General features: G+C 40.2%; 1 protein-coding gene and 1 pseudogene across 2 annotated transcripts in view; one reads left to right on the top strand and one right to left on the bottom strand.

Annotated features, from left to right (window-relative positions):
* Positions 1 to 12,766, top strand: part of TEX14 (testis expressed 14, intercellular bridge forming factor) — a 153,522-nt gene that overhangs the window by 53,467 nt on the left and 87,289 nt on the right. For both annotated transcript variants that reach the window (XM_027870356.1, XM_027870357.1), the window contains 3 exons: positions 2,984 to 3,120; positions 8,854 to 8,935; positions 11,644 to 11,774. In XM_027870356.1, the coding sequence (XP_027726157.1) occupies positions 2,984 to 3,120; positions 8,854 to 8,935; positions 11,644 to 11,774 (350 nt within the window). The remainder of the gene's footprint in view (positions 1 to 2,983; positions 3,121 to 8,853; positions 8,936 to 11,643; positions 11,775 to 12,766) is intronic.
* LOC114049102 lies at positions 5,403 to 5,762 on the bottom strand (annotated as a pseudogene).

Consider the following 12,766-nt stretch of genomic DNA (forward strand, 5'->3'; position numbering starts at 1 on the left):
AGGCCTTTGGAGTTGTGGTTGGTGATGTTGATAAGAGTTCCTAATTCTTTCTTCTTCTTAACCATATCATTGTCATTGTATAAATTGTTCTCCTAATTCTGTTCCTTCACTCATCACATACAAGTTTTCCCAGGTTTCTCTGAAACCATGCCCTTTACTTCTTAAGATGTTAAAGAGTTCCATCACGTCACTATACTTGTTCATCCATTCATAAATTTATGGGCATCCCTTCAGATAACCTTTCTTTGCCACCTTGAAAACAGCTGTAAATACTTCTGTACATCCCTTGTTAGTTTGTTTTGCTTAGGACTAATCCCTCTTTTAACCTATCCTCACTATAATTCCCTTTCCCACCTTTTCCCTTTCCCTCCTATTTACCTGTTAAGTGAAATGTATGTCTATACCTTGTGTGTGTGTGTGTGTGTGTGTGTGTGTGTGTGTGTGTGTGTCTGTGTCTGTGTTTGTATTCTTCCCACCTTTAACCAGGTCAGATAAGTGAGTTTCAGTGTCAGGTCCCCCCACCCCGTTCCCCTCTCCTTGTTTGTATAGATGTCTACTTGCTCCACCTTGATTATATGAAATTATTTTCCCTAATCTTTCTTTCCCTCACCCCACATCCCAGTGTATTCCTCTTCTCCTCTCTTTCCATTCTTCTCTTAAAATCATCAAAACATAACAGAACCCAAGAAAGAGGGAAAAGGGCTCTTATATACAAAAATATTTATAGCAGCTCTTTTTGTAACAAAGAATTGGGAACTAAGGAGATAGCCATCAATTGGTGAATGGCTGAACAAGTTATGGTATAGCAATATGCTAGAAATGTTGAAGGGGATGGTTTCAGAAAAACCTGGAAACACTTGTACAAACAGATGCAAAGTGAAATGAGCAGAACCAGAATAGGTTACTCAGTAACAACAATATTATAAAGATAATCAACTCTGAAAGACTTAGTAACTTTGATCATGTTTTTTCTTTTCTTTTTTTCATCCTTCCCTCCTTCCTTCCTTCCATCCTTTCTTCTCCTTTCTTCCCTTCCTCCTTCTTTCCTTTCTTCCTTCTTCCCTTGCCTCCTCTTTTCCTTCCTTCTTTCCTTCTTTCTATGGCTAATGTTTGTTTTGCATGACTGTACTTATTTGTAATGGGCTTTGTTTTTCTTACCTTCTCAATGGGTGGTGGAGGGAAGAGAGAGAATTTGGAACTGGGGCAGGGAAAGATGTACCCACTCCTAGGCCTTGCCTAATTTGACTCTTTCTAAGACACCTGATAATGATAGGGTTCAGAGGGAACAAATGTATTAGAGACAAATCTTCATATTTGAATATAAGCAGTTTATCCTTGTTTAGTCATTTATGTTCATGTAGCTATTTTTATGTTTTTCTTAACTTCTAACTTCTAATTTTAATTTCAGAGTTTTTCTGAAGCTCTGTTCTGATCATCAGAAATCCTTAGGGGGGCAGCTAGGTGGCACAGTGGATATAGTACTGGCCCTGTCATCAGGAGGACCTGAGCTCAAATGTGACCTCAGAGACTTAACACTTACTAGCTACTGATTTTGTCTGTGATGTTCCTGGGAACTTTCATTTTAGGGTTTCTTTTAGGAGATGACTGATAGATTCTTTCCATTTTGCCCCCTAGTTCTAAGAGATATGGGCAGTTTTCTTTTAAGATTTCTTGTAATATGATGTCTAGTCTCGTGTGTGCGTGCGTGTGTGTGTGTGTGGGCGGGAGGGGGACTTGGTAGTTGAACAATTCTTAAATTTTTTCTCCTTGTTATGTTTTACAATTCACTTGTTTTTAACTATGAGATACCATATATTTTCTTCCATTTTTTTCTGTCTTTTAACATTTCTTTTTGCCTCGTAAAGTCATTGGCTTTTCTTTGGTCTTTTCTAATTTTTTAGGAGTTTGTTGTTTGGGCAAGGTTTTGTATCTCTTGTGTTAAGTTATTAATTTCCTTTTCAATTCTTTCTTCAATAGCTCTCATTTCTTTTCTAATTTTTTCCTTAAGCTCTCTCATTTCACTTACAAAAACATTTTTAAGTCTTAAATTCTTACTTCATGAAATCTTTCAGGAACTCTAGTTGAGTTTGTAACTAAGATATGTTTTTCTTTGAAACTTTGCTTATAAATATATTGGAGTCACTCTTCTCTGTTTGTATCTTGAGCTTCCCTGCCACCATAATAGCCTTTTATGGTGGGGTTCTTTTTTGGTTTACTCATTCTTCCAGTGTGCTTCCTGATTTCATATTTGATGTTATGGCTGGTCTATGTTGTACTCCTGGAAGGAAGGTCTGGGCTGGTCCTGCTGCTGTTTTCTTGGAGGATTAAGTGTTTTGTGTTATTTCAGGATATCAGGTATAGGCTGGGGATTTTGCAAGCTTTTCTTCCTTAGTGTTCTGATCTAGGGCAAAGTATGATTGCTGCCCCCTAACCTGAGTTCTGCAAGTTTCTGAACTGAGTTTGGATCTGAGCAACAGTAGATGCTGTTGGACTGAGCCGTTACTATTGGTACAGTGTTGGTAGAGAAAGACAGAATTATAGGCTCTCCTTGGGTCTGGGATTTCTGCAAGGTTCTAGGGATACAAAGACAAAAACCAAAATGGTCCCTGCCCTCAGGAAGCTTATATCCTAATGGGAGGGATACAGTATGTGCATGGATAAGCAAATGCAAAATGTATTCAAAGCAATACAGAGTAACTTCTGGAGGGAGAAAGCCCCAAGTACAGGGGGATCCCCAGGAAACGGCTCATGAGAATATGGCCCCTGAGCTGTATTTGAAGGGGGTGAAGGAGGCTTCTACAAGTTGATGATGAGGAAGAAGAGCCTTCTACACGAGAGGCCCCCTGTACAAAGATACGGAGGCAGGTTTTAGATTTGGAGTGTTGTCTCCCTCTCCCCTCGCCCCCTTCCCCTTCCTCAAGTATTCTATTGGCCAGATGTATGGGTGTTTGATGTTGAAAGTTTTATGCATCATTTATTGCAGATGTTGGAGTTCATGCACCGCTGTGCCTCTCATATGCAGGCGATAATTCAAGGATTTTCTTATGATCTATTGAAGAGAATTGACTCTCCACAGAGACTCATCTGTAGCCCATCTAAATTTGGCAACCTAATACATGGGTAAGTGCCCTTCTAGCTAGGAAGCCCGACCAGGGACATAAATGGCCAACCATCTAGTCATTAAACCATAATGGTCAGACAGGGAGGTGACAACCATTTGGTTGTAATAGCTGCAACCCTGCCAAATTACCAATCTTGGCCAATGAGGCAGGGGTACCCTCTTCCTTCACATTCCATGTAAACTAGTTCTGTTCTAAGATTTCTGCCTGTTTGTGCTTTTTTTGGGGTGGGTGGGGAGGTAAGAAGGAGGGAGATTGTTTCTTATATGATCTAGTGAAAAGGCACTTACAGAGTTACCCTTGGAAGAAGGAACCAGGGTTAAATCTTTCCTCTGACACTTACCTAGGCAAATTCCTGAACCTCTTAGGGCCCAGGCAACTAGAAGTTGAGACTAAAAGTTACAGGGAAGCTAACAACTGGCTTTGGAAGAGGGAGTTTCCTCACCAGGAATTCCCTACAACAATGAAGTTAAAGATCTAGAGCCCAAAAAAGATCCAGTAAAAAATAAATGAATACTTGAGGTCACAGTAATTCAATCAGTGCAGTTACTTGATAAGTCTTTCTTGAGTGACTGACTGACTGACTGAATGAATGACTGAATGAATGCTTTTCCTTTGTTCACAGCTTGATTTAAGTCTTTCCATGAGGTTAAAATGTGATCAAATATTATTATTGCTTCTATTATTTCTTGGTTCCTGGCTGTGTTCTTGATAGCTGAGGTTATGAGATAACTGAGCTTGAAATAAATGCAGTGTTACTGTCATTAGAAACCCAATTCAGCTGCTTGGGTTTTATTTTCAGGGAAGTCTGTGAATATTGATGCAGAACAGGAAATTTTGTTTTGCTTTAAAGGCTTGCGTGAGAACTTTCTCAATAGCTCTAGGGCCATGGTAGTCACCAGCCAACCCTACCAGACTGAGCTGTGAACAATGTGGCAACTTAAAGTGGCCCTGAGGAGACAGTACATAGACTTCACAAAACATTCATGCAACGAAATGTGAATATTAGAAAGAGCAGCACTGTGTTGTGTGCTCTGCCCTTCTAGCAATAATACATCATTTATGTTTTCCATTTGTGTTTTCTTTGCCATTCACCCTGAAACAGAAAGTGGACAAAAGCATTACTTCTTCCTGATCCATGAGGGAAGTGCAAAAGTAAAACTTTTCTATTTGCATGGATACTGCCATCTAGAAGTATGTGCTTTCCAAAAACAGCCCCTTTTCCCCTTTACAAATCTTCTCATTTATTATTCATCAAATGTCATTCAACAGATTTGTTTTAGTGTCTACAGTATGCAAGGCACTGAACTGGGCACTAATAATATAAAGGAATATAAGTCTTAGTCTCTTTCCTCAAGAGAATTTACAGTCTAGTTGGAGAGACAAGACATAAGAAATATATCATCGTATATTGGAAAACTAACACGAATTGGAATTAGGGGATTTTGTGAAAGCCCCAGCTTTCACAGACCTCCTGTGTGAGCTTGAACAATTTGATAATTCAGTTCAGCAGACATCTCTTAAGCAGCTGCTGTACCAAGTCCTGGAAGAGATGCCAAGCTTAGCTACATAAGATAACTCTTGACCTTACAAAGCATACAGTCTAGGAGGAAGAGTGTGCGCCATAGAAAAATAACTGTGACCTAAAAAAAAAGTATATTAGAGATGTGTAAAGCAAAGTGCTATCTGAGATCTGAGGGGGAAGAGATCATTACCAGCTGAGGGACTTCAAGAAAGACTCAGTGGAGCTGGCAGCATCTGATTTGGGCTAGAAAGGGCAGGTCAGGAGAGAGGGGGAGAAACCTTCCAGGTACAGTGGACAAGGGCATGAAGTGGGGAAGAGGGCTCTGTGAAAGGATGACAAGTAATTAGAATTCATGGAGGGAGTAATATAAAAATAGAGAGAGTTGTGCCGGGCCAGCCCATGGAAGGAGGAATCTGCTTACCAGACTAAGTAAAGTTTGAGTTTTACTCGGTAGGGAAGGGTTTTGAGCAGAGGAGTATTATAACTAGTTCTTTTTTTTTTTTTTTTTTACATTGGTAAATGTTTACTTTCCAAAATGCCTATTTTCAGATACAGGCAGAATCACAGATCATATATTGGAGGGTGAACCACTGCTACCAACTTGCCTGGTGTAGTTGTCCTAATGGCAAAGTACAGAGAGAACTGGGGGCAGGGGACAGCAGGATGGCTTCTATACTCTGATTTTTAACCTTTGGAAGGAGATGTCTATTTTAAGAAATATACATTTCCAGGGGACAATGGAGTATACTTTCATCCCATCATAAAGAGCAAAGCCACTCATTGTCACCACTGGCTGGTCTAGGACTCAGTTCCTCCTTGCCTGAGTGGTAAGGTTGGGGAGTATACTTCCCTTCTCTCATTAGCTTCTCCTTCTGCTTCGTGACTGCTCCCAAGCGTTTTATTGTTTTCCGCCTATGCAAATATTTGATGAAATTCTCATATTCCAAGTTGCATTCTTTCTTGGCTCAGGTCATACCAATTCCATGGGCACATTGAATAGATTCCTTCTCAAAAGCATGGCATTGGGCTGATATTTTGTAAGGTTATTCAGCAGTCATAATTGTCATCCATTTGTCAACATTGAGGCCCAGCCAGTTCAGAATATCAGAGAATGGCATGGCTACAGCCTAGTCCAAACACCAGTCCCTTTACTTCATCACAAGTCTCTGCTGTCCTTCCTATAACCAGTTCTTAGCATGAGAAAGATAAGTGTGCAGCTCTGTGAAAGCTGGACTGGAGACGGGAGATGTTGGAGGAAAGAAGCCTTGATAGGAGATTTTTGCAATAATGTAGGCAAGTGACATTGAGGGCCTGTTCTAAGATTTTGGCAGTGGGAATAGAGAAGAGGTGAAAGATATAAGAAAAGCTGCATAGGAGGAATTAACAAGATTTATAACTGGAGGTGAGAAGTAAAGGAAAGGTGAGTCAAAGATATCATTAATTTTTAACATGGGAGATGAGGTGAATTATGGTGCCTACGATAGAAGTATTGAAGTCAAAAGAAGGAGCAAATTCTCTGACGGAGACAATAAGCTTTATTATGGACATACTGAGTTTGAGGTGCCAGTAGGAAATTCAAGTGGAAGTATCCTATAGGAACTTGGAAATGTGATTGTGGATTTTAGAAGTGTGGTCAAAACTGGAGCTATAGATTTGGAAACCATTTACAAAGTGGGGTAGTTGAAGCTATGGGAAAGGATGTGACTCTCTAGGGAGAAAATGCAGACAGAAAAGAGTAGAGGGCCAATTACAACAGCACTCAACTCAAAGTCTTGGGATGATGACATGAATCCATTGAAGAGAGACAAAGATGGAAGGGTTATAGAGGTAGAACCAGCAGAGTATTTGTTATTTGGGGAAGGTAAAGGAAAACGGAATATTCAAGAGGATATAGTCAACTGTCAAAAGCTCCAAAGAGGATGAAAACTGAAAAGGTCCTTGGATCTGGTGGTCATTGATGACTTTGGAGAAAGCCATTTGAGTAGCACAGAACAGAATCCAGAGTTGCAAAGACTTGGGTAAGAGTAGAAGGTACAGAAATGGCATCTGGGGCATCAAGGTGGTGCAGTGGATAGAGCACCAGCCCTGGAGTCAGGAGGACCTGAGTTCAAATCGGGCCTCAGACCCTTGACACTTAACTAGCTGTGTGACCCTGGGCAAGCCACTTAACCCCGTTGCCTAACCAAAAAAAAAAAAAGAAAGAAAGAAATGGAGACATCAGTCATAGATCAAATTTTCAAGAAGTTTAATGGTGAAAGGGTGTTGAGGAATAGAGTAGGAAGTGGAGTGAGTAAAAGGATGAAGTGAAACCTTTTTTGAGTTTGAGAAGAGGGAACTGACAGGCTCGTCAGGCAGAGAGAGAAGAGCTCTGAGAGAAAGGGAGAGGGGGTGATAGCAGGGGTACTGGAGGGAGCAAGTCAAGAGCACACACAGAAGGGTTAAAATTGTCATAGAGAACCAACAGAGAAAGATGTACATGTTCATTAAAACTAGGGTCCTATTGGCCTGCCTCCTTTGTACCCAGGGATATCCCTTCCTCTGAGGCATAAGAAAAGGAAGAAAGACTGAATGATGATACTGAGAAGTTTGAGGGGTGGATATGAGGAAACTCCTCTTGTTAGTGAGGTGGGAAGCTAAGTCATCTGCTGTCAAAATAGAGGATACTGTTTGAGGTTTGAGAAAGAAAAAGGTTTGCCATCATTGCTGTAGGAAATGAGATAGAGAGTCAGTAAGGGTGGAATGAAAGAATTGCCTGACAACAGTGAAGGCCCAGATGAGGTTACCCATCATAAATTTGTGGGGATTTTCCCAGACCTGTTATTTCAACAATGTAAATAACTTGCAAAGTGGAAATACCCTGCACCAATACAAATCAGCAGGTTGTCTATAATTTGTAGGCTTAGAGAGTTTCTTGGGACGGTGAGCAGCTAAGTGATGAAGGTGAGTCTTTTCTTCACTCTATCTCATTGCCTGTCATCATAAATTTATAGAGGGTAAAATCATCTTGATTATGTGACTTCCTTTTGTTATTCTCAGCCTGGAAGCAGAAATAACAACAAAACTAGATGATGAGGTTTATTGAGGTTAGTAACAGCAAAAAAGCAGTTGAGGAATGGCAAGAATTTTTATGGCAGTGAATTATTAAAGTGAAAAACTGTGGTGTCAAGCATGGCTATGGTGACGAGTGAAACCTTCAGTGTCAGAGGAGAAGTGGGAGGGGAGAAGTTTAGGAAATTGTGGAATTTCAACATTCAGGGTATTTGAGGTGGGGCACTTCTGGGAGATGAAGGTCAAGGGTGTCCCCATGGTTTGTGGCTGAAGAATGACAGAGAGGAGAGATCTTGGAGTTGAGGAAAATGAAGAATTATGTAGTCCTGATCTGGCAGGGCTTGTGAGCATGAATATTAAAATGCCTGAGCATGATGACAAAGTATAGTTTGGAGAGGTAGACTAGGGGCCAGACGATAAAGTCATTGAGAAAGCTGGGAAAGTGACCTGGAGTTTGGTAGATGACAGCAGTGAAGTCTTTCTGAAAAGTGACATAAATAGATTGCATGGACCTAGAAGAAGAAAAACGGTTTTGTTTTGTTTTGTTTTGTTTTGGTTTTGTTTTGTTTTTTTGCTTTTTGGTGAGGTGATCAGGGTTAAGTGACTTGCCCAGGGTCACGCAGCTAGTACGTGTTAAGTGTCTGAGGCTGGATTTGAACTCCGGTCCTCCTGACTCTTAAGGCCAGAGCTCTATTCACTGCCCACCTAGCTGCCCCTGAAGAAAAAGTTTTTATCCAATGGCAGTGGAGTAGAGATCCTTAACTTTTTCTGTGTCCGAACCCGCTTTGGCAGTCTGTTGAAGTATATGGAACTTAGAATAATGTTCTTAAATGGGTAAAATACATAGGATTACAAAAGAAATAATAAGTCAGTGAAAATAAAGATGTAATTTTTCCCATCCAAATTCACTAACCCTGTTAAATCTGTAACCCCCAGCTTAAGCACCTGTCTGGTAGAAGAATGTCCTGGAAGTGGTAGCAGGGAGCAAGATGCTCCCTCAACCCTATCCTGGTCCCATCAAATGAATGGGTGGGACATTTTGTGTGCCAAGTCAGTGGTGTGTATGAGAAGCAGTATTAGAATTGGACTGCCAGAAAACTTAGTCGTGGAGCATTTCTCGGGATGCAGATAGCTAATCCTTATTTTTTTCAACATTTTTAGAACCCCTGACAGCTCCCCTAATCGCCTACTCAAACCTGGAATTGTTTCTTCCAAAAACATCTACAGCTTTGGTTTTGGGAAGGTAAGGTGTTAAAAATGACAAACTGCTGATCAGTGTAAGTGCTTAAAAAATAAAGCTTGTTGAATTGAATTGAATTGAATTGAAGCTGGTTCCTTCCCACAGCTCGTTTTTCCTTTCTCTTTCTGCCATATCTACCTCCCAACATATCAAGTGGGGATTTTCTTCTTGTTTTTAACTTCAAGAAAAGAAAGTCCTTAGTTTGGATAGTAGAAATTCCACAGGCAGTCCCCTGAATGATTCCAGTATGTGATTTATTTGGGCATTTTATAAATCAGTCCTTCAGTTATCAGTGAGAGCACAAGAATCAAACACAATCAAGCAACTTCTGACAGTGGATGGCAAAAATCACTGGCTTCTGTTCTTTCCTTTCATTCTCATGGAGGGCTTTATATTTTCCTGGTCATTTAGACTGTAGGTTTGTGTGTCCCTTTACTCTCTGATCTTCTTCTACATATATTGTTTTATCATTTAACAAACACAAAAAGGTTTAATTTTGTATTGATTGATGGAATCTTGGACTTCCTGCTTCCATTCTTTCCCTGTCCAGTTCTATACTTGAGGAAAATTATTTTAGCACATTTGTGGAGGTTGGATTCATATGTCTATCTAAGTGTCTTATATCTATGAAACAGACCAGCATACAGTTTCCAGGAGGCTAGAAAAGGCTATCCAAGGAGACAGCAGCTTTTAAAATTAAATCTTCTCCTAACTCTTCAAGCTCCCAGTTCCACTCCCAAACCTGTTCACCCACTGACTTTAGAAAATGACCATGTCTCCACTATAGATGTCCTCATTAATCTCTCCATACCTGAAAACCTTTCTTTGTCTCTTCTATCTTTTTTGATAGGCTGAGGTGACCCTTCTCCTTTCATAAGCTAATCTCTCTCTCTCTCTCTCTCTCTCTCTCTCTCTCTCTCTCTCTCTTTCTCTCTCTCTTTCTCTCTGTCTCTGTCTTTGTCTGTGTCTCTCATCTTCAAACTCTGTCTTTCATCTTTATCCCCTTCCTCCCTGTTTATGTTCTCAACATTCTCAATCTTAAAAACTTTCCCTTAACTCTGTCTGCTACCCTTTGAGTTTCTGTCTTATATTTTTGTTCTCCTTTACTACTAAGCTAGAAAACGTAATCACCCCTGCTGCCCTATTTCCTCACCTCTCAGTCTCCTAAATTGCCTGAAATTTGGTTTACACTCCCGCTGTCATGACTTCCCTCTTCAAAGTATCCGACGACTCTTTCACTGCCAAATTTGGTGGCATTTTCTCAGTCTTCATCTGTTTGGAGCTTTCCACAACATGTTGGCACTTCTTGACTGTAGCATAAAATGCAAAATCCTTAGCCTGGAATAGAAAGCCTTCCTCATTCTGCCTTCCCGCGCCTCCCGTGTTTTCAGTTTTAGCTCAAATTATTGCCTTTCTTGTCCTTGCCATTCCATTGAAATTCACATGCTTAGGATTCGTGATGGAAAATGGTGTCCACGTCCAGAGAAAGATCTATGGAGTCTGAATGCAGATTGAAGCATATTATTTGCTCTGTCTTTTTTTTTTCTTTTTTTGTTTGTTTCTTCTTTCTTGTGGTTTCACCCATTGGTTCTAATTCTTCTTTACAACATGACTGTATATGTAGAGCCTATATCAAATAGTGCGCCGTCCTGGGGTGGAGGGAGGGAAGAGATGGAGAGAAAATTTAGCACTCAAAATCTTATGGAAGTGAATGTTGAAAACTAAAATTAAATAAATAAATTAAAAAAAAAAAGAAATTCACATGCTGACTATTTCTCATATGTTCCATTCCATCTCCTGTTTCTTGCCTTGCCCAAGTGGTCCTCTGTGTCTAGAATGGACTTCCTCTTTCCCTCCATCTCACAGGATCCTCAGCTCCCTTCAAAGCAGAACATATCCTGACCACTCCCCCTTCCCCATGAAATAACTTTATACTACTTTGTGTTTGCTTACTTGGGCCCAGGATGCATAAATCCCTTGAGGGTAGGGACGTTTCATTTTTGTCTTTTTATCCCTAACTCTTCACACAGTACCTTGTTTATAATAGGCACTGAATTGTTCAGTGATGAATTTTAGAGTTCTTTCTAAATCCAGACTTACAGAAGAGAATCATTGGTGATATGAGAGAAGATATTTTGGACCCCAGAGTATGCCCTTCAAAAAACACCATTAGGAAATGTTAAAATAGAGAGCGTATAATGACGTACCCTTTTGTGCAGGTGGTTGGTCCTGCACATTACACAAGTTTTCAGACTTTTTCAGTATGTGGACAAGTTGGGCTGACTTTTTTTCTGCTTTAACAATACTTTTTGTTCTATGGGTTTGCTCTCTGGGAAGGACAAAGGGAGGGACATTTGGGATAACTATTATGATGTAAGAAACAAGACATTGATAAAAACAAACAAAAAGAAATAGAGGAAGTATAATGAGGCAGCATTGTATAGTGGAAAGAGGGCTGAATTTAAAGTTGGGGAGCTGGGTCCAAATTTCGATTTAAGTTGTTTACTGGCTGTGAGACCTTGAGTAGTCACATCTCTGTCTGGTTCCCAGTTTCCTCAACTGTAAGATGACCTTGAAGGTCCTTTCCTTTTCTAAATCTGACCCTGTATTTTTATTGTACTATTCCTTAAACTATGTAAATTTTTAACTCTTACGTTGTTTAGTCTTTTTTCTTTTCCTCTTCACATTATGAGGGAAAGTTTTGGCGTCAGTTTTATCTCACAGGAGGAACACAGCTGGCTTATTTGGGATCTCTCCCAGTTGTCGGAGAAAAGGAAGTGATTCAAGCAGATGATGAACCAACCTTCTCTTTCTGTAGTGGTCCCTACATGGTCATGACAAAGTAAGTCAAAATGTGCCTAGGGTTCACTCTGAACATTTGCTTCCTGAACCACAGGAAGATTGAGTTATCTTAGATCATTTGTTTGCATGTGTCTTTCTTAAACTTTGGATGTTTCTATCCAACCATAAGAAACCTTATTCCTTATGAAACCATTATTGTGGTCTGTGTAGACTAAGTACTGCTTCTCTTGTTAATGAAAAGATCATTATCTTTTCCTATCACCCATTAAATCCAGTACAAATTGTAGTGGCAAAATAGGTCAAGATATTGTCTCTAAGAAAGATCTCAGGTATTTTCATTTGTAGCTAGAGAACTGGCCTGACTAAAAAATCCATGACCATCTTCCTTTTGCCACTATCATCAAACATAAAATAGAAGTACCATTTGGGCCAGCTCTTTACCCCACCAAATGGCCCCATTTTCATAGGAACAACAAATAGTGGCTTTTATTTCCATTTATTTTAAAAGAACCCTCATCTTCCTTTGACTTGGGAGAAACATTGATAGCATTTATCCAGAAAACTCCTCCGCCTGGATTTCATCAACCTTTATAACCTGGTCCTGTACTCCCCATGCAGCCTTATACCCTTATACTCCTAATATGTATTCTCTGTTATTGAGAAGTGTCTCAGCAGTGTCTAAGTAGGTGTCTCAGCAAACTGATTTTCATTCAATCAAGGCTTTGCTCAGTATAGCTTATGTTTTTGTAGGTAAGTCAGAGTAGAAATAGAACAGGTGCCTGAAAAGCATGCTCATGGCACAGTTGGGGCTGCCCCTTGAATCCAGAATACCTTTGATAAGCATCTGTTGATTGCCTGAACTCTTGTAAGGGGGTAGATCTTCCCCCATCTCCTGTTCAGATCCTGTCCACCCTCTTAGATTTAGCCCACATTCAGCGTCTTTCAGGAAGTCCTGTGCCCTGATAGCCTACTTGGCTCTCCCTTCTCCAGACTCCTGATGTGTGTAGAGGCTGCTCTAGACCTTTTAGCCTG

Source organism: Vombatus ursinus, unplaced genomic scaffold (assembly GCF_900497805.2).
Source record: "Vombatus ursinus unplaced genomic scaffold, bare-nosed wombat genome assembly UNPS02014797.1, whole genome shotgun sequence".
NCBI classification, from domain to species: Eukaryota; Metazoa; Chordata; class Mammalia; order Diprotodontia; family Vombatidae; genus Vombatus; species Vombatus ursinus.